This window comes from Carcharodon carcharias, chromosome 17 (genome assembly GCF_017639515.1).
Source record: "Carcharodon carcharias isolate sCarCar2 chromosome 17, sCarCar2.pri, whole genome shotgun sequence".
Taxonomy (NCBI): domain Eukaryota; kingdom Metazoa; phylum Chordata; class Chondrichthyes; order Lamniformes; family Lamnidae; genus Carcharodon; species Carcharodon carcharias.
The window spans coordinates 43,940,440-43,963,055 of record NC_054483.1 but is presented as its reverse complement, the minus strand read 5'-3'; the positions used below and the strand labels follow the sequence as shown (position 1 = coordinate 43,963,055).

Genomic DNA, 22,616 nt, shown 5'->3' with positions numbered 1-22,616 from the left:
GTTATTCACATAGCTTTCCAGGTTTTAAACCTTTGTGGCCAGCTCACACACTACCTCCAAGAGCTCCTGTCTCCTTTCTTGCCAAACAACAAAACTAACACTTGCTGAAAGTGATTTACTTCTCACAAGAATTCCCGTGTTCCTCTGTCTCACTTCACTTTGTGTTCATGTATGGGCCTTCTCCCTCTAGCTCCTCTGCTTTTAGCTCTCCTTTGTGTTTGGCCACGAAGCATCCGCATATTAACTTCCTTCCTGTTGCTACTGCTTCCAGGTCAAGGGTGACCATGCCACATGGACCAGTACATCTTATTATCCAAGAAATTACAATTGATCTCTTTACAATTGATGCAAGCTCTTTAAAGTCCTTATCAAACATTCTTTAAAAACAATTACAGATTCCACAGGCATTTTAAAGGAATTACAAATTTTCCTTACTGTACAGCTTCCAGGTCAAAGATCATCACACTATTCACACCCTTCTCTAGACACATCTCTTAATTCATTATTTGTTCCATTACTATTTCCTTTGACCCTGCACAATCAAATCTTGTCATTTAATCACTCCTGTCTTCTACCTTTTCAGAGACTTTCCCTTCTATTTGTTTCCCAACACCCCCCACCCCACCTTTCACTTAAAATGTATTACATTTATAATTATTTCCAGTTCTGTTGAAAGGTCATTGACCTGCTCATTAACTCTGTTTCACTGTTCATAGGTGCTGCTAGAACCCCTGAGTATTTCCAGTATTTTCTGTTTTTATTTTGATATCACTTGGAACATTGCCTGAACTTTCCTGATGTGCATTTCAGGCAGAAGGCCAGCCCAGTGGGAAAGTCAAGGCCCTGCTTAGGAATTCCAGATTAAAAAATCGTCCAGTGCGAGAATCATCCAGCATGTTAAAGAGATCCTGCCCACAGCTTTATAGGTAAAGGATATCGCTATGTTTTGTGTCTTGTGCTGTATTTCCACACAAAACCCTTTTACAGGGTTGCACTTGTCAAGATAGAACATGCGGCAAATGTATTTGGACGAGTAATCCAGAGGCCTAGGTTAATGCTTAGAGAGCACAGGTTCAAATCCCGCCACAGCAGCTGGTAGAATTTAAATTCAGTTAAAATCTGGAATATAAAGCTAGTCTCAGTAATGGTGACCATGAAATTATCAGCAATTGTCATAAAAACCCATGTTTCACTAAAGCCCTTTAGGGAAGGAAATCAGCCACCCTTACCCAGTCTGGTTTACATGTGACTGCAGACCCACAGCTATGTATTTGACTTTTAACTGCCCTCTAAAATGGCCTAACAAGCCACTCAGTTGTATCGAACCACTACAGAAAAGTCAATAAAGAATGAAACTGGACAGACCACCCAGCATCAACCTAGGCACCAAAAATGACAATGGCAAACCCAGCCCTGTCGACCCTGCAAAGTCCTCCTTACTAACATCTGGGGTTTTGTGCCAATATTAGGAGAGCTGTCACACAGTCAAGAGGTGGGGGGGAGAGAGGGGAGGCGGGGGAGAGAGAAGCGGGGGAGAGAGAGGGCGGGGAGAGGGGGGGGAGAGCTGACATAGTCACACTCACGGAATCATACCTTACCACCACCATCACCATCCCTGGGTATACAGATGGGAAGGAGACTTCAGTGTTGACTCTGGAACCCAGGTCAAACATGGGCAAGGAAACTCCCTGCTGATTACCACCTACTGTCCCCCTCAACTGATGAATCCGTGCCCCTCCATTTTGAACACCACTTGGAGGAAGCACTGAGGGTGGCAAGGGTGCAGAATGTACACTGGGTGGGGGACTTCAATGTCAGTCACCATGAGTGGCTCAGTATCACCACTAGTGACCGAGTCCTAATGGATATAGCTGCTAGACTGGGTCTGCAGCAGGTAGTGAGGAAGGCAACAAGAGGGAAAAATATACTTGACCTCATCCTCACCAACCTGCCTGCCGCAGATGTATCTGTCCAAGATAGTATCAGTAGGAGTGACCACCGCACAGTCCTTGTGGAGATGAAGTCCTGCCCTCACATTGAGGATGCCCTCCATCGTGTTGTGTGGCACTACCACCATGCTAAATGGGATAGATTTTTAACAGATTTAGCAGCTCAAAGCTGGGTGTCCATGAGGTGCTCTGGGGCAGTAGCAGAATTATATTCAACAACAATTTGTAACCTTATATTCCCCACCCTACCATTACCATCAAGCTAAGAGATCTACCCTGGTTCAATGAAGAGTACAGGAGGACATGCCAGGAGCAGCACCAGGCATGCCTAAAGATGAGGTATCAATCTGGTGAAGCTATAACACAAGACTACTTGCATGCCAAACAGCAAAAGCAGCAAGTGATAGAGCTAAGTGCTCCCACAACCAACAGATCAGATCTAAGCTCTGCAATCCTGCCACATCCAGTCGTGAATGGTGGTGGACAATTAACACTCACTGGAGGAAGCTCCACAAATATCCCCACCCTCAATGAAGTGGGGACATAGCACATCAGTGTAAAAGATAAGGCTGAAGCATTTGCTACAATCTTCAGCCAGAAGTACTGAGTGGATGATCCATCTTGGCCTCCTCCGGTGGTCCCCAGCCTCACAGATGCCAGTCTTCAGCCAATTCAATTCAGTGCACGTGATAGCAAGACACAGCCAAGGGCACTGGATACTGCAAAGGCTATGGGCCCTGACAATATTCTGGCAATAGTGCTGAAGACTTGTGCTCCAGAACTTGCCGTGCCTCTAGCCAAGGTGTTCAGTACAGCCAAAACACTGGCATCTACCCAGCAAAATGGACAATTGCCCAGATATGTCCTATACACAAAAAGCAGGACAAATCCAACACAGCCAATTACCAGCCTACCTGTTTACTCTCGATCATCAGCAAAGTGATGGAAGGAGTTGTCGACAATGCTATCAAGGAGCACTCAGTCAGCAATAACCTGCTCAATGATGCTCAGTTTGAGTTCCGCCTGGGCCATTCAGCTCCTGACCTTATTACAGCCTTGATCCAAACATTGGCAAAAGAGCTGAGCTCCTGAGGTGAGGTGAGCGTAATTACCCTCAATGTCAAGACAGCATTTGACTGATTTTGGCATCAAGGAGCCCTAGAAAAACTGGAGTCAATGGGAATCGGGGCGGAGGGGAACACTTCCCTCCATCATAACTTCAAAAGTGGGGATGTTGGCTGATGATTGCACAATGTTCACCATTTGTGACTCCTCAAATACTAAAGCAGTCTGTGTCCATGTGCACCAAGACCTGGACAACATTCAGGCTTTCACTGAGAAGTGGCAAGTAACATTCATGCCACACAAGTGCTAAGCAATGACGTCTCCAATAAGAGACAATTCAACCATCTCCCTTTGACATTCAATGGCATTAACATCACCGAATCCCACACTATCAACATCACAGAATCTTTACTGTGCAGAAGGAGGCTATTCAGCTTCTCGAGATTGCACTGGCTCACTGGGCATTCTACCTCATCCCACTCCCCTGCCTTTTCCCCTTAACCTTGCACATTCTTTCTTTTCAGGTAGCAATCCAATTCCCTTTTGAATACCTCAGTTGAGCCTGTCTCTCAGAATCACACAGTGCAGAAGAGGCCCTTTGGCCCATCGAGCTGCACCGACATGTGAGAAACAGCTGACCTACCTAATCCCATTTACCAGCATTTGGCCCATAGCCTTGAATATTATGATGTGCCAAGTGCTCATTCAGGTACTTTTTAAAGGATGTGAGGCAACCCACCACCACCACCCTCCCAGGCAGCACATTCCAGACCGTCACCACCCTCCGTGTAAAAGGTTTTTCCTCACATACCCCCTAAACGTCCTGCCCCTCACCTTGAACTTATGTCCCCTTGTGACTGACCCTTCAACTAAGGGGAACAGCTGCTCCCTATCCACCCTGTCCATGCCCCTCATAATCTTGTACACCTCGATCAGGTCGCCCCTCAGTCTTCTCTGCTCCAACAAAAACAACCCAAGTCTATCTAACCCCTCTTCATAACTTAAATGTTTCATCCTAGGCAACATCCTGGTGAATCTCCTCTGCACCCCCTCCAGTGCAATCACATCCTTCCTAAAATGTGGCGACCAGAACTGCACACAGTACTCTAGCTGTGGTCTCACCAAGGTTCTATACAACTCCAACATGAACTCCTTACTTTTGTAATCTATGCCTCGATTGATAAAGGCAAGTGTCCCATATGCCTTTTTCACCACCCCACTAACATGCCCCTCCACCTTCAGAGATCTGCCTCCACCACCCTCAGGAAGTTTGTTCCAGACTCTAACCACCCTCTGGATGAAAACATTTTTTCTCACATCACATTTACTTCTTTTGCCAATTATTTTGAACCTGCATCCTCTAGTTCTTGATGCATCCTTGAGTGGGAACAGTTTCTCACTATTTACTCTGCCCATACCTCTCAGGATCTTGAATACCTCTATCAAGTCTCCTTCAGCCTTCTTTTCTCCAAGGAAAATGGTCCCAACATCTCCAGTCTATCCTCATAGCTACAGTTCTTCATCCCTGGAGTCATTCTTGTGAATCTCCTCTGTACTCTCTCCAATGCTTTCACATCCTGTGTATGGTACACAGAACTGGACACAGTACTCCAGATGAGGCCTAACTAATGTCTTATATAAGTTCAACATGATCTCCTTACTCTTGAACTCAATGCCCCTATTAATAAGGCCTGAGATACATTACGCTTTATTAACTGCTCTCAACATGCCCTGCCAACTTCAATGACTTACATTGAGGAATTCTGTTCCTGCACCTCCTTTAGAGTTTCTCCCTTTATTTTACACTGTCTCACCATATTCTTCATGCCAAAATGAATCACCTCTCACTTATCTACACTGAAATTCATCTGTCACTTGTCTGCCCAATCCACCAACATGTCTGTCCTTTTGAAGTTCAAGACTAACCCTATCACAGTTGACAGCATTTCCAATCTTTGTATCATCTGCAAATTTTGAAATCATTCCCTGAACACCACAGTCTATGTCATTAATATATATCAGGAAGAGAAAAACTCAAGGTAATCGGGAAGAATCAGCATGGTTTTGTGAAAGGTAAATCATGTTTAACCAATTTATTGGAGTTTTTTGAAGGAGTAACGTGCTTTACTTGAATTTTAAGGCATTTGATAAGGTGCCATATCAAAGGTTATTGCAGAAAATAAAAGCTCATGGTGAAGGGGGTAAAATATTAGCATGGATAGAAGATTGGCTGGCTGGCAGAAAACAGCATATGCATAAATGGGTCTTTTTCTGATTGGCAGGATATAACAAGTAGTGTCCTGCGGAGCCCGTGCTGGGGCCTCAACTTTTTACAATTTACATCAATGACTTAGAAAAGGGGAGCGATGACATGGGAGCTAAATTTGCAGATACACAAAGATAGGTAGGAAAGTATGCTGTGAAGAGGACATGAGAAGGTTGCATATAAATAGGTTGAATGAGCGGGTAGAAATCTGGCAGACGGAGTATAATGTGGGAAAAAGTTCACTTTGGCAGGAGGAATAAAAAAAGCAGACTATTACTAAAACAGAATGATTGCAGAATTCCGAGGTGCAGAGGGATCTAGGTGTTCTAGTGCATGCGTCACAAAAAGTTAGTATGCAGGTACAGGAAGTAATTAAGAAGGCTAATGGAATGCTACCCTTTATTAGGCAAGGAATTGAACATAAAAGTAGGGATGTTATGCTTCAGTTATACAGGGCATTGGTGAGACCACATCTTGAATACTGTGTGAAGTTTTGGTCTCATTACTTAAGGAAGGTGTAAATGCATTGGAGGTGGTTCAAAGGAGTCTTACTAGATTGATACCTGGAAGGAATGGGCTGTCGTATGAGGAAAGGTTGGACAGACTGGGCTTGTTTCCACAGGAATTTAGAAGAGTGAGGGTGATTTGATTGAAGTATTCAAGATCCTGAATGGTATTGACAAGATTAATGTAGAAAGGATGTTGCCTCTTGTGGGTGAGTCCAGAACTAGGGGGGATTGTTTTAAAATTAGGGGTCACCCTTTTAGGACAGAGATGAGGAGAATTTTTTTTTCTGAGGGTTGTGTGACTTCGGAACTCTGCCTCAGAAGGTGGTGGAGACGGGGTCACTGTATATTTTTAAGGCAGAGGTAGATAGATTCTTGTTAGGCAAAGGCTTCAAAGGTTATTGGGGGTAGATAGGAATGTGGAATTTGAAACACAAATAGATCAGCCATGACCTTATTGAATGGTGGAGTAAGCTCGGGGGGCTGAATGGCCTACTTCCACTCCTATTTCTTATGTTATGTTCTTAAAATCCTGGAACTCCCTCCATAGCGGCACTGTACATGTACCTACACCACATGGACTGCAGGGGCTCAAGAAGTCGGCTCACTATCATCTTCTCAAGGGCAATTAGGATGGGCAATAAATGCTGACCTAGCCAATCATAAAATAATTTTTAAAAAGGCTTGGGGATTGAGCCATGCACTCTGTTTGGGATGGGAGAAGGTGCAATGTGTATGTCACAGGGTGGGAGATGGGAAACGCTTGGTGTGTCCGGCTGGGGGTGGGGGAGTGACATTGTATGTGTTGGGGCAGATGTCGAAGCTGGGGTGCAGTATGTATGTCCAGTGAGGTGTGGGAGGTCCTGTTTGTGTCCGGGGGTGACCAAGGTGGAGGATATTGTGTCCAGTGGGAGGTGGTGATGGATGATGTGCTGTGTGTCTCGAGAATGAGGGGGTCCTGCACCATGTTCTGATTTGGAATGGTGAGGGAGATGGATACTGTGTGTGTCATAAGTGATCCCACACAGGGTTAATAACACCATTCAGACATATGTCTGATATTTTCTGACCCCTTTCTCTGGACAGCAAGCAGGGAGAGAAATCTCTTGGCTCTACATTCTGATGCCCAGTGCCAGACACTATATGCCAGTGACATCCAGTGTTCGTTACACCAAAGGTTCTGGGATCAGTGGAAGCTCAGCCACATCCTGTTATCTTGTCAAGTTTCTTCAGTTAATACTGAATACTCCAGGAAATCCACCAGCGCAATCCCAGACTTCAGGGGTAAAGAACAATCAGAGATAAGGCTCCACTAACTAGCCCCTACATGCTGACAGCCTGAGCTAAACATTGCATACTTGGGCCATGCAGATAGAATTGAATTGAAGGAAATTAATATTATTGAAAACAATAGTGCTGGGTAAATTAATGGGACTGAAAGCTGATAAATCCCCAGGGCCTGATAATCTACATCCCAGGGTACTAAAGAAGGTGGCCATGAAAATAATGGATGCATTGGTTGTCATCTTCCAAAATTCTGTAGATTCTGGAACAGTCCCAGCAGACTGGAGGGTGGCAAATGTAACCCCACTATTTAAAAAAAGAGGGAGGGAGAAAACAGCGAATTAGAGACCAGTTAGCCTAACATCACTAGTAGGGAAAATGCTAAAGTTTATTATAAAGGATGTGATAACAAGACACTTAGAAAATATCAGTGGGATTAGACAAAGTCAACGTGGATCTATGAAAGGGAAATACTGGAGATTTTTGAGGACATAATTAGCAGAATAGATAAGGGAGAACCAGTGGATATGGTGTATTTGGATTTTCAGAAAGCTTTTGATAAAGTCCCACATGTTTAAGAAGGGTAGCAGGGATAATCCAGCAAATTACAGGCCGGTGAGCCTTACGTCAGTAGTAGGGAAATTATTGGAGGAGATTCTTTGTGACAGGATTTACTACCATTTGGAAGCAAGTGGACATATTAGTGAGAGGCAGCATGGTTTTGTGAAGGGGAGGTCGTGTCTCACTAACTTGATCGAGTTTTTCGAGGAAGTGACAAAGATGATGGACAATGGAAGGGCAGTGGATGTTATATACATGGATTTCAGTAAGGCCTTTGACAAGGTCCCTCATGGCAGACTGGTACAGAAGGTAAAGTTGCACGGGAGCAGAGGTGAGCTGGCAAGATGGATACAGAATTGGCTTGGTGATAGAAGACAGAGGGTAGCAGTGGAAGGGTGCTTTTTTGAAAGAAGAGCTGTGACTACTGGTGTTCTGCAGGGATCATTGCTGGGACCTTTTCTGTTTGTAGTATACGTAAATGATTTGGAGGAAAATGTAACTGGGCTAATTAGTAAATTTGCAGATGACACTAAGGTTGGAGGAGTTGCAGATAGTGAAGAGGATTGTCAAAGGATACAACGGGATATAGATCGGTTGGAGAGTTGGGCTGAGAAATGGCAGATGGAGTTTAATCCGGGCAAATGCGAGGTAATGCATTTTGGAAGGTCTAATATAGGCAGGAATTATACAATAAATAGCAGAACCCTTAAGTGCATTGATGGGCAGAGGGATCTGGGTATACAGGTCCACAGGTCACTGAAAGTGGCAGCGCAGGTGGATAAGGTAGTCAGGAAGGCATATGGCATGCTTGCCTTCATCTGCAGGGGTATGGAGTATAAAATCTGGGAAGTCATACTGCAGCTGTATAGAACCTTGGTTAGGCCACACTTGGAATATTGCGTTACTTGAAGGATATGGAGGCATTGGAGAGGGTGCAGAGGAGGTTTACCAGGATGTTGCCTGGTCTGGAGGTTATTATGTATGAGGAGAAGTTGGATAAACTCGGATTGTTCTCACTAGAGCGACGGAGATTTAGGGGCGACTTGATAGCAGTTTACAAAATTGAGGGGCATGGACAGAGTAGATAGTCAGAAGCTTTTTCCCAGGGTGGAAGAGTCAATTACTAGGGGACATGGATTTAAGGTGAGAGGAGAAAACTATAGAGGAGATGTGCGGGGCAAGTTTTTTTACGCAGAGGGTAGTGAGTGTCTGGAATTCGCTGCCAGAGGAGGTGGTGGAAACAGGTACGATAGTGGTGTTTAAGAGGCAGCTAGACAAGTACATGAATAGGATGGGAATAGAGGGATATGAACCCCGGAAGTGCAAAATGTTTTAGTTGACGAGCAATATGATCGGCGCAGGCTTGGAGGGCCGAAGGGCCTGTTCCTGTGCTGTACTTTTCTTTGTTCTAACAGGTTAGTGTGTAAAATTAAAGCACATGGGATTAGGGTAATATATTGGCATGGATTGAGAATTGGTTAACAGACAGGAAACAGAAGGAATAAATGGGCCTTTTTCGGAGTGGCAGGTCATGACTGATGGTGTACCACAGGGATCAGTGTTTGGGCTCCAGCTATTCACTATGCAAGAATGATTTGGATGAGGGAATCAAATGTAATATTTCCAAATTTGCTGATGACACAAAACTTGGTGGGAATGAGAGTGGTGAGGAGGGTGTTAAGAGACTTCAAGACAATTTAGACAGGTTGAATGAATGGGCAAATACATGGCAGATGCAGTATAATGTGGAGAAGTGTGAAGTTATCCACTTTGGTAGGAAAAACAGAATGGCAGAGTATTATTTAAATGGTGATAGATTGGGAAATGTTGATGTACAAAGGGACCTGGGTGTCCTTGTACACCAATCACTGAAAGCAAGCATGCAGGTACAGCAAGCAGTTCAGAAGGCAAATGATGTGTTGGCCTTCATTGCAAGAAGACTTGAGTACAGGAGCAAGGATGTCTTACTGCAGCTGTACAGGTCCTTGGTGAGACCACGCCTGGAGTAGTGTGTGCAGTTTTGATCTCCTTACCTAAGAAAGGATATACTTGTCATAGAGGGAGTGCAGGATACTTGTATGAGCAGAGAATGGGCTGACTAGACCTGTATTCACAGGAGTTTAGAAGAATGAGAGGGGATCTCATTGAAACATATAACACTCTACAGGTCTGGACAGACTGGATGCAGGGATGATGTTTCATCTGGCTGGGGGTTTAGAACAAGGGGTCACGGTTTCAGGATATGGGGTAAGTCATTTAGGATTGAGATGAAGAGAAACCTCTTCACTCAGAGGGTGGTGAACCTGTGGAATTCTCTACCACAGGAGGCTGTGGAGGCCAAGTCATTTAATATGTTTAAGAATGAAATAAATAGATTTCTGGACCCCAAAGGCGTCAAGGGGTATTGGGAGAGAGTGGGAGTATGGTATTGAGATAGAGAATCAGCCATGATCATATTGAATGGTGGAGCAGGCTCAAAGGGCTGAATGACCTACTCCTGCTTCTATTTTCTATGTTTCTATCGATTGGAACCACAGAGGAGTCATTTTTAAATAATCTGTTTCCACCTTTAGACCAGAAGATGGAAGAGGCAATATTCTGAAGAAGGAGGCAAACTCTGCCAGTGCATGGGGGCTCAACAAGAAAAGTGACTGGGACCATTCTCCCTGACTCATCAAGGAAACTCAGTAAAGTAAGCCTCATCTCTCAGCTGCCATCAATGTCATAACGTAGTTTGCAACACAGGAAGAGGCCCATCAACTGCATGTTGACTCCCTGCGGAATGATCCAGTCAATCCCACACTCCCGCTCGATCATCCTCTCCGCTTCCACCATCCTCGTAGGCAGCAAATTCCAGGTCATTACCACTCGCTGCATAAAACAGTTCTTCCTCATTTCCCCCTGCATCCATGCCCAAAGCCTTGAATCTGTGTCTAATAGTTCTTGTGCATCAGCTAATGGGATCTGTTTATCATTGCCCACCTTCCCTCATTTGTTCATTCTTCCCAGAAGATTAACTGCCATGGATAGCCATCTCTGTCTGTTCTATGTTGCCCTTACACATTCCTCGTCGGTCCATTTACACTTTACATTCTAAACTTCCCCCATGTTTACATCAAAGCCTTCACATTAGCTGCCTTTAATCCAATTAAGTCTCACACAAATACACATACACATATACAGGCACAGATACCACTATTTTACAATAAATTCCAATTAGATCTTTCTGAAACCCCTTGAAATTCAATGGCATTACCATCACTATCAACATCCTGGGGGTTACAGTTGACTGGAAACTGATCTGGATGAGCCATGGAAATACTGTGGCTACAAAAGCAGGTCAGAGGCTAGGAATCCTGCAGTGAGTAACTCATCTCCTGACTCCCCAAAGCCTGTCCACCATCTACAAGGCACAAGTCAAGAGTGTGATGGAATACTTGCCTGGGTGAGTGCACCTCCCACAACACTCAAGAAGCTTGACACCGTCCAGGACAAAGCAGCCCACTTGATTGGCACCACATCCACAAACATTCACTCCCTCCACCAATGACGTACAGTGGCAGCAGTGTGTACCATCTACAAGATGCACTGCAGGAGCTTACCAAGACTTCTTAGACAGCACCTTCCAAACTCACGACAACTACCATCTAGAAGGACAAGGCAGCAGATGCATAACAATTCCCCATCCAAGCCACGCACTATACTGATATGAAAATATATCGCCATTTCTTCACTATTTCTGGGTCAAAATTCTGGAGCTTCCCTTCTAACAGCTCTGTGGGTGTACCTACACCACATGGACTGCAGCGGTTCAAAAAGCCAGCTCACCACCACCTTCTCAAGGGCAACTAGGATGGGCAGTACATCCTGGCCAAGCCAGCGAAGCCCACACCCCATGAATGAATGAAGAAAGTGCTTATTGATTTTCTCCCAGATTATTGTTCCCAAAACCTTAATGACTGATGTTAGGCTAACTGGCCTGTAATTGCTGGGACTCTCCTTACACACTTTTTTGAACAACAGTGTCATATTTGCCACTCTCCAATCCTCTGGCACTCTCCCTGTGTCTAGGGAAGATTGGATGATTATAGCAAACTGGTTGCATTATCTCCACCCACACTTCCATCATCAATCTGGCATGCATGCCATTGGCACTAGGTGACTTATTAACCCTAAACATATCCAGCCTTTCCAGTACCACCTTCCTCTCAATTTTCACCCTATCCATTGCTTCTACTATTTCGCTTCTACAGATAATTTATCAGCATCCTCCTCCTGTGTGAACACTGGTACAAAGTACTCAGTATTCTGGACCTGCCTTGATCCTCTGAGCATATATCACCCTTTTTGTCCCTAATAGAACCCATCCCACCTCACTACCCGCTTACTATTTACATGACAGTAGAAGATGTTAGGTTACCTTTGTGTTAACGGTTATTCTAGCCTCATCTTGCCAGTCTTGTTTTCCTCTGCACTCCCCTCTCACCCATTGTATTTCAACTGGTTCTCACTTGAGGAATTCACCCAACATGTGAATAACACCCTCCAAATTTGTTTTATCCTACTGCACAACTTGCCCGTCATCCAAGGAAGCCTATTTTTTGTTCCCATAACTTACACTCTAATCTGTACCTGAAGTATCCCATCCTTAACAGTCACCCATTGTTCAGTTTTAATTATTCCTGTCAGGCTCCAGATCTATTTTCCCCTGGTTAGATCCCTTCTTATCGTATTCATGTTCGCTCCCTCCCTCTTGGTCCTCGCCCTCGCCCCCCCCCCCCTCTCGGACTCGCCTTCGTCCCGCCACCCCCACCCCCGGACTCGCCCTCGCCCCGCCCCCCATCTTGGGGACAAGATGGACCAAACTGCCCAAGCCCTCACCTCCTACCTTCTATTTCCAAAACATCATTGATTTGCTAATTGACCCCATTTACACTGATCCCATCAATGCCCACCCTCATCATCTACTTCGTAGCCTGATTCATCTTAGTGCAAGGTCCTCTTCACACCCCTTCCCATTTCTACCTGTAGCTCCAGGTCTTCAAACCTTTGACTCCATTGAACTGTTAGCCTCATTAGCATTGTTGATTCCCTTCATAATCTTGGAAAGGGTCAAGTAGCTCAACAAAGAAATGAGATGGTCTTTGATCTAATCTATGGAGTGATTTAAATGAAACAGCCAAAGGTGCTTGGCAGGGTGAGGAGATTGCTGTAGGCCTCTGCAGAGCACCATCCTGTTTGACTTCCATAGTATTTCCCAGAGCTACACCGAAGTGAAGTCCGAGTGACTTCCCCCTGACATCAGCGCAGAATTTGAGCGAGTGTGGTGTCTCCCACAACCATCTTTCTTTGTGCTAGGTATGACTCTAACCAGTGGAGAGTTTTCCCCAATTCCTATTGACTCCAGTTTTATTGAGGTCCCCGCTTTAATAAAATCTTGAGATAAGCTGAGATCTTCAAATAAACACTTAAGATGGCAGAAAACAATTCAATTTGTAAACTTAATTACATTACCGTCAAATTTGTCATCGTAGTCATTGTAGTAACTGAAGCTATAGCCTCTTCTGCTGTCTATCTGGTGGTCATGTGATGTTCTTGAAGGCTCCAACCAATGAGCCCTAAGTATGGGCAATCTGGGGAGGTGGAGCTTCCTGACAAGACTCCTGATTGAGCATGTAACATTTGAAAAGCTCTTTGTAACATAAGTTTCTGTTTCTTGTTGAAACCTGTCCACTCCATCAAGTCATTACATTTGGCGATGAGGGTAAAATAGCTCCAACACTGCACTTAGCCCTGTTACCATTAGTACATTGAATCAGAAGAAAAAGAAAAGACTATTCACCAGTCAGGCTACTCTTCAGCAGAATCAGTCCTTACGATGTGACTATGGAAGACTGGAGCCAGGATGTAGAGCGCCATTGTTTTTTTATTTTGTAGTGAATGAAATTACCGCGGAGGAGAAGCAGAAAGCAATCCTTTTGAGAGTATGTGGGAGTAAGACAAACAATCTCATCCACAACTCTTTCTCCGGTACATCGATGATTACTTTGGTGCTGCTTCTTGCAGTCGTCGGGACTTGGAAAAATTTATTAATTTTGCTTCCAATCTCCACCCCTCCATCATTTTCACGTGGTCCATCTCTGACACTTCGCTTCCCTTCCTTGACCTCGCTGTCTCAATCTCTGGTGATAGACTGTCCACCAATATCCATTACAAGCCTACCGACTCCCACAGCTACCTCGACTACAGCTCCTCACACCCCGCTTCCTGTAAGGACTCCATCCCATTCTCTCAGTTCCTTCGCCTCCGTCGCATCTGTTCCGATGATGCTACCTTCAAAAACAGTTCCTCTGACATGTCCTCCTTCTTCCTTAACCAAGGTTTTCCAACCACGGTCATTGACAGGGCCCTCAACCGTGTCTGGCCCATCTCCCGCACATCCGCCCTCACGCCTTCTCCTCCCTCCCAGAAACATGATAGGGTCCCCCTTGTCCTCACTTATCACCCCACCAGCCTCCGCATTCAAAGGATCATCCTCTGCCATTTCCGCCAAATCCAGCATGATGCCACCACCAAACACATCTTCCCTTCACCCCCCTGGCGGCATTCTGTAGGGATCGTTCCCTCTGGGCCACCCTGGTCCACTCCTTCATCACCCCCTACTCCTCAACCCCCACCTATGGCACCTCCCCATGCCCACGCAAAAGATGCAACACCTGCCCCTTCACTTCCTCTTTCCTCACCATCCAAGGACCCAAACACTCCTTTCAAGCGAAGCAGCATTTCACTTGCATTTCCCCCAACTTAGTCTACTGCATTCATTGCTCCCAATGTGGTCTCCTCTACATTGGAGAGACCAAACTTAAACTGGGCGACTGCTTTGCAGAACACATGTGGTCTGTCGCAAGAATGACCCAAACCTCCCTGTCGCTTGCCATTTTAACACTCCACCCTGTTCTCTTGCCCACATACCTATCCTTGGCTTGCTGCATTGTTCCAGTGAAGCCCAATGCAAACTGGAGGAACAGCACCTCATCTTCCGACTAGGCACTTTACAGCCTTCCGGACTGAATATTGAATTCAACAACTTTAGATCTTGACCTCCCTCCTCCATCCCCACCCCCTTCCTTTTGTTTTTTCCAATAATTTATATAGATTTTTCTTTTCCCACCTATTTCCATTATTTTTAAATCTTTTATGCCCCCCCCACCCCCACTAGAGCTATACCTTGAGTGCCCTACCATCCATTCTTAATTAGCACATTCATTTAGATAATATCACCAACTTCAACATCTCTGTGTTCTTTTGTCTGTGACATCTTTTGATTATCTGCTCCTATCACTGCTTGCTTGTCCCTACAACCACACCACCCCCCAACTTCCACATCCACACACCCCCCCCCCCACCCCCCCCCACCCCCCCACACCCCCCAAACCTTAAACCAACTTATATTTCACCCCTCTCCTTGGATTCACCCAGTTCTGCTGAAGGGTCATGAGGACTCGAAATGTCAACTCTTTTCTTCTCCGCCGATGCTGCCAGACATGCTGAGTTTTTCCAGGTAATTCTATTTTTGTTTTGGATTTTCAGCATCCTCAGTTTTTTGTTTTTAATCTCATCCACAGCCTGACGGCTCCGAGCGTGCCCAATTCTAAGTCCTTCAATGAATTAGTGGACCTCGTGAAAATGCTTTTCCAGCCGAAGCCTCCGTAATAATGCAGCATTTTCAATTTAAGTCCAGAGTTAGGGCCCTGGGATAGTTCATCACAACCTATGTAGTGAAGCTAAAGCAGTTGACAGAACACTGTGACTTCAGGGCCACATTAAATGATTTGCTGTGGGACTGATTAGTTTGTGCAGTTCAGGACGTACCATTTACTCGCTGAGGTCAACATCAATTTTAAGTGCACTCTAGAAATCTCCCTCGCCATGGACAGTGCTGTGAGAGACTCACAGGCTTTACAGCACATATAACATGGCGCCATTCTTCATGTGGGTCAGGAACCTACCGCCAGGCGTAGTGTGAAAATCAGAGACACAGCATCGAAGTGAGAGGCAATGTCCACTATTAGAAACATGAAAAGTCTGAGTACAAACATTTCAGCAGCGGCTCCAAGGTTAATTTGTTATAGATGTCGGGGTGACCACAGAGCGGGTACCTGGAAATTTAAGGAGGCAGAATGCAGTTACTGCCATAAACAAAGTCACGTGGTGAGGCAATGCTGGGAAAAGCTGAAGCAGCTACAAAGCAGCAAATGAACATGATTGAATTAAAGAATACAGCTGAGACAAGCTGCCGACACCAACATTTATTTCCTCTATAACGTAACCACTTTGAAAACCAAACCTTTCATTATCACAATCCAAGTTAATGGGAAGCCACTAATAATGGAGGTGGATACAGAGCCTCAACTACAGTGGTGGGAAAGTACACATTTAAATGTCTTAATGGAGGTAGACAGCCAATAAACCTGGAGCCCAACAACCTCTAAATTAAATGCGTACACTGGAGAATCTATTCAGGTAAAGGGCATCGCCACAGTGCTAGTGTATTATAGGCAACAGACAGCCCAGCTGCCCGTGATAATAGTGACAGGAGAAGGATCCAGTCTTTTAGGCCGAGACTAGTTACAGAAGATCAAGCTTGACTGGTCTGAGATATTTCACCTGAAAACAGGAGGAGTTCCTGAGTTGCTAAGGAAATACGACATGGTATTCAGGATGAATTAGGGAAGTTAAAAGGCCTGCAAGCCAAGGTGTATGTGGATCCTCACATGACACCCTGTTTCTTTAAGGTCAGGCCTGTGCCTTGTGTTGAAGGAGATGGTGGATGCAGAATTGTACCAGTTAGAACCGCTGGGAATCACCCAACCTGTCCAAATCTCAGAATGGGCAGCACCCATAGTTCCAGTGGTTAAGCCTGACCAAACCACATACATTTGTGGGGACTATAAATTTTCTGTAAACAAGGCAGAAAAACTAGTCAAGTACCACTTTCCAAGGATAGATGACTTATATGCAATGCTGGCTGGAGGCAAACCCTATGCAAAATTGGATATGAGCCATGCTTACTGACAATTAGAGCTGGATAACACATCTAGAGGATACATGACCAACAACACAAACAAAGGTCTTTATCAATATATTCGCTTACCCTTTGGAGTATTATCTGCATGTGCAATCTTCCAGAGAATAATGGAGAGTCTTGACCAAGGATTTCCCCGACTGGTAGTTTACCTGGATGATGTTCTGATCACAGGGTCAACCGAGACTGAACACTTGGCCAACCTGGAGGAAGCCGGTGTACAATTAAAGAAAGAGAAACATACATTTATCAGTGATATTCAGGGTGAAGAAATTCCACTAGTATCAACATGGATGACATTTCACCATTGTGTCAGATCATAAACCATCAATGGATTTATTCAGTGAGGATAAGGCCATTCCACCAATAGCATCAGCAAGAATACAACATTGGGCTCTGATATTATCTGCATATCAGTATACTTTTATGTACTAGATAAATGTTTTTGTTTTTACTTTTATGTACAGTTCAGGCTTATACATTGCAAATGCGGACACACTCAGTCGTCTCTCATTATCAGATAGCATTGTAAATACTCCTTTTCCACAAGTAGTAGTGCAATTACTGAATTTCTTGGACACACCTGTGTGTGTAAAACAAATTAGAAATTGGATGAACAGAGATCCAATGTTGTCGAAAGTCAGGCGTTGTTTTGCAAAAATGGTCAAGTTCGCCTATATCTGAAAATTTGAGACCATTCCATGCCAGAAACAGAGTTAAGCTGTCAAGATGGAATTTTGTTGTGGGGTTCAAGAGTTGTTGTCCCATCACATGGTAGAAAACCACTCTTGACAGAGCTTCACAGTGCACATCCAGGCATATCAAAGATGAAAATGCTTGCATGAAGCTATATCAGGTGGCCAGACGTTGATAGTGACATTGAAAGCATGGTCAAGCACTGTCTCCATTGTCAGCAACAACAGAAGTTGCCTGTTTCAGCTCCCTTGCATCTGTGGGAGTGGCCTGGTGGACCCTGGGTTAGACTACATATTGATTATGTAGGTCCATTCTTAGGTGCCATGTTTTTGTTGATTGATTGTAGATGCACATTCTAAATGGATGAATGTTTATGAAGTCAAATCACCAACATCGAGCACAACTATCAAGAAGCTGCATCATTGTTTTAGCATACATGGTCTACCAGAAGTCATTCTTTCTGATAATGGTGCAGCCTTTACCAGTACAGAGTTTCAGAGATTCATGAATCTGAATGGAATCAGACATATTAAAACAACCCAAAACAAAAACAGAATTACCTGGAAAAACTCGGCGGAGAAGAAAAGAGTTGACGTTTCGAGTCCTCATGACCCTTCAACAGAACTGTTTTATTTTTATATTAAAACAACCCCTTATCATCCCTTATCAAATGGTGTAGCCAAGAGAGCTGTATAGATTTGTCTGGTATGAAGGTACTCCAGAAACTCAACTTTTCCACTTTCTCTTCTCAGTTATTGTACAATGCCACATTCGCCTACAGGTTCAATACCATCTGAATTATTGATGAAATGCTGCCTCCGTACATGGATAAGTCTGGTGTTTCCAAATTTAGAGGGGAATGTAGAGCAGAATCAGAATAATGAAAATTGAACCACGATAGATACAGCAAAGCTCGCTCAGTGTGGGCGACATGGTATTTGTGTGAAATTTCGGAAGTGGATCTCGTTGGGTTCCTGGAACCATTGTCTCAGAGACTGGTCCATTATCTTTCCAAGTGGAAGACAGAATCGTCCATAACACGTTGATCATATTCGTAATAAAGAAACATTGCAACAACCAACTATTCAGCCTGTGAGCCCAGAATTGCCACTTTCTAATGATGTGTCTCATGCTGCAGTATCTGACCATGTCAATCTTGTTGAGGAACCTCAAATGATAGAGCTTTACTGCTGTAGCCGTATAAGGAGAACACATCAGAGACTTGATCATTAATCACCTGAAGTTGTGTACACATATATGTTGTTCGATATTCAAATGTTTCCCTGTAAATAAAAAAATGTAAAAAAAACTAATGGGAGAAGAAATGTAGTAACTGAAGGTATAGCCTCTCCTATCTAACAGGGGTCACGTGATGTTCATGGAGGGTCTGACCAATGAGCCCTAAGCGTGGGCAATCCAGGGGATGGGACTTCCTGATGAGTCCTGACCGAGCATGTAGCATCTGAAAAGCTCTCTGTAATAAAGTTTTCCTGTTTCTTATTGAAACCTGTCTGCTCCATTGAGTCACTACAGTAATTTTTAATTATTTTGTTTAAACTCATATCTTAGACAATAGGAATCTCAATTAAGAAGAAAAACATGTCAAAAATGTTTAACTAAAAGCTTTGAGTGACTTGAATGGTTCATCAAGAAGACAAATGTTAACACAGGGTGGGATTCCGCTGTTATAATTGTTGATAAGTTTCAACATTAATTAATGACAGGAAAAGCATAAGTCTAAATGGTGACACAGGAATGCATGTCATATGCAAGATATTCAGTAAGCACAGCCAATCTGTTGTGTTATTTGTTTCTGTCTCCCTTGCTGGGCTTTATATGTGGAAGTGTTTAATCAAGGTCACAATGTGGAGCTGGCTGCTCAACTGCTCGTGTCTTGATCACTCCACTTGAATATTGGTGTCAGATGGAATTGACTTGCCAAATCACTATCAAATGACTCCAGTGAATTTGATATAAATGTAAGAAAAGCTGTTTCTGCTGATCTCACATTTTCTCCTTTTACTTTCAGATAATACTGGCCAAGGAACTGATAACACCCAACAATGTGTGACTGGCTGATCCAATGGAGAGGCAGCCTCTGGGACACCACTATGAACTTACCACAGTTGGCATTATCACACGGGTGCTTTGTTATATCATCCAGCTGTCTCTGGAACCTTATTTTCATTGCAGTCCAGCCCAGTTTGTTAGATGGCAGCTCAACAATGCTGGGGACTGTGTTTGTTAGCCCTTTTCTGTAATTACACAAGATAATCGACAGTCTATTCGATACTATCAACTAACTGACATGGATCAGACTTCATGTTATTCCAACAGGAGCATCCAAATATTTGTTTTATCTCCTTTGTTTTTTTTCCAATTCTTTTGTTTGACTCCCGTTTCCATCACAAATACTCATATCGACCTTGGAAAAATGTATGGAATTTCTGATAAGCTAGCGTTCCACTAACATTTGAACAGCAAACTTTTACAGATTGTTGACTTTACTAGAGCTTTAGCCCCTTCACCAGAGATTCAACTTTTCCACCAGATGACTTATTTAAACTATCACCACCGCCAAGCCCAACCTCCAACCCTGGAGGCAATGGTGCTTGCTGGAGAATAGTTCCGCAAGTCTAACCCTCATCCAGCTCTGTCATCAGAAATGGCTGCTCGACAAGTCGAGGTTGTTTTGAGTGACCCAAGCACACATAAGGTGCCTGATAATCCCCTCCTGAGCCTGGGAGCTCAGTCTGTTGCCCCAACTGAGGCAGGTTCTCAGATTCCAAGTATGTGACGATTCTGAATATATCGACTCCTATTCCTGGAATTTTTGCAGGGCTGTCTGTGGAAATCAGCAGAGCCCCAAGGGAAATACTGTGAAGAGCCATAATCATTCCAGCCAATACTCAAATCTCCCACTGAAATTAAGACAAGAACACCACAGAAACGCAGACTGACCAACAATATTTGACAAGGGGCAGCAAAAAATACACTGTGCCTAAACACAAATGTTTTAACTGATCTGTGAACTAAACAGGCCAGCTTCTTAAGAAAATTTTAAGAAGCTGTTTTGCTTTTGAACAATGTGAATACTGCATAAAGCTTTAACACTCCATTATATTTCATACATCGATCAATTTATCAGATCATTCTAATTGTGAAGCTATAACTGTGTAATTATACATGCAGTAGGTAACATATTTCTATATATTATGACTCAACAAATTGTTATCAAATGACTATGGGTACTAATAAAAGGCAAATATGAACAAGTTAAACATTCAAACTATAATGTGAAGTTATTCAAGGATGAGGAGTTCCAGCACCAGGGTGAATTGAATTTAGGACAGTACTGAACCATTCCTACTGACCCACTCCTACTGATATACTACAAACAAACATACGAACAAGGAGCTGTAGGCCATTCAGCCCCTCAAGCCTGCTCCGCTATTTAATAAGATTGTGGCTGATCGAATAATAACCTGAGATCTGCATCCCACCTACACCCGATAACCTATCAACCCCTTGCTTACCAAAACCCATCCACCTCTGCCTTAAAAATATTCCAAGACTGCTTCCACCACCTTTTCAGGAAGAGCTCCAAAGACTCACGACCCTCTGAAAAAATTTCACCTCATCTCCATTTTAAATGGGCGACCCCTTATTTTGAAACAGTGAGCCCTAGTTCTAGATTCTCCCACAAGAGGAAACAACCTCTTCACATCCACCCTTACATGACTCCTCAGGATCTTATATGTTTCAATTAAGTTGCCTCTTACTCTTCTAAACACCAGTGGATATAAGCCTAACCTGTCCAACCTTTCCTCATAAGACAACCCGCCCATTCCAGGTAGTAGTCTAGTAAACCTTCTCTGAATTCCTTCTGACGTATTACAACCTTCCTTAAATAAGGTGACCAATACTGTATGTGTTCTCACTATGTGGCCCTGAATAACTGAAGCATAACCTCCCTACTTTGTAATCAATCTCCTTCACAATAAATGATAACATTCTATTAGCTTTCCTAATTACTTGCTGTACCTGTACACTGGCCTTTTGTGATTCATGCACTATAACACCCAGATCCCTCTACATTTCAGAGCCCTGCAATCTCTCACCATTTAGATAATATGCTTCTCCTTTATTCTTCCTGCCAAAATGGACATTTTCACATTTTCCCACATTATTCTCCATTTGCCAGATCTTTGCCAACTTACTTAACCTATCTATATCTATATCTGTTTGTAGCCTCACACCCACTGACCCACTCCCACTGACCCACTCCCACTGACCCGCTCCCACCGACCCACTCCTTACTTTGCTGAAGCTCACATATGGTACTCTATCCCCCGTTAAACTCTACTCTCGTTCAGAAAGAGAGAGTCTGGGTGAAGGAAAATATGACAGAGAGAGAAGGAAACATTCAGCTCAGGGACAAACACTGGGCAAGGAAAAGCAAGAATTGAACCATAACAAGGAAATATTACACATACAATGCTGGAGGTTACAGTGGTAATGGGAGGGTTACAAATGAGGGTGGTTTACAGTGGGGAGGGGTAATGGAGGGTTACAATAGGGGGGTTACAGTGGGCTTGATAATTGGGGGCGGGGGCTGGGGTTTGAATGGGGGGTTACTGTTTTGGCTGGAGGTGGTTACAGCTTTCATGTTGCCATACTGTCACCTGTAACTGAAGTATGATCTTCCACTTGATAGTGTCTTTGAACTCTTTCTTCTTGTCAGTTCTAATTCGTGTTGTTGATTTCCTAAAGGCCCTTCAAGTGTGACACAGAAGTTGGTATTGGAGGAGGTTGAGGAGTCCTCTGACAGCACTGTCACATGGCTGAGGTGTGCCCTCCACTAGTTCAGACACACACTCCTCAGTGGGGCCTCCAAGGCAGGTACTATAGTATCACATAGTGAGTCACACATCATGTGAGCAGCAGCAGCTTCTGGAGCCAGAGGGAACACTGGAGAATACCTGCTGGAGGGCGCAGGACACTCCAAGCTCTGCTCAGCTGGGAGCAGATGCTGAGCCTCAGGGATCATCCACAAAAAGGGAACTTGTGGTACAGCAACTTGTGGAAATATGTGAGCTTCTGTCAGCATTTCCTGAGGCACTGCATATGATTGGAGAGAGATTGGAGGAGTGTCCGTCTGTGTTGAGCATCAGACAAGACAGATAATCGAATGGATGCTGACC

At 44.0% G+C, this 22,616-nt stretch overlaps 1 protein-coding gene across 3 annotated transcripts in view; it reads left to right on the top strand.

Annotated features, from left to right (window-relative positions):
* Nucleotides 1-20,697, top strand: part of si:ch211-250c4.3 (uncharacterized protein LOC100535981 homolog) — a 60,339-nt gene extending 39,642 nt beyond the window's left edge. For 2 of the 3 annotated variants that reach the window (XM_041210265.1, XM_041210264.1), the window contains exons 6-8: nt 811-926; nt 10,205-10,323; nt 19,442-20,697. In XM_041210265.1, the coding sequence (XP_041066199.1) occupies nt 811-926; nt 10,205-10,301 (213 nt within the window). In that variant the 3' untranslated portion in view covers nt 10,302-10,323; nt 19,442-20,697. The remainder of the gene's footprint in view (nt 1-810; nt 927-10,204; nt 10,324-19,441) is intronic. The other variant, XM_041210266.1, reaches the window with a different exon arrangement.
* The last annotated feature ends 1,919 nt before the right edge of the window (nt 20,698-22,616 follow it).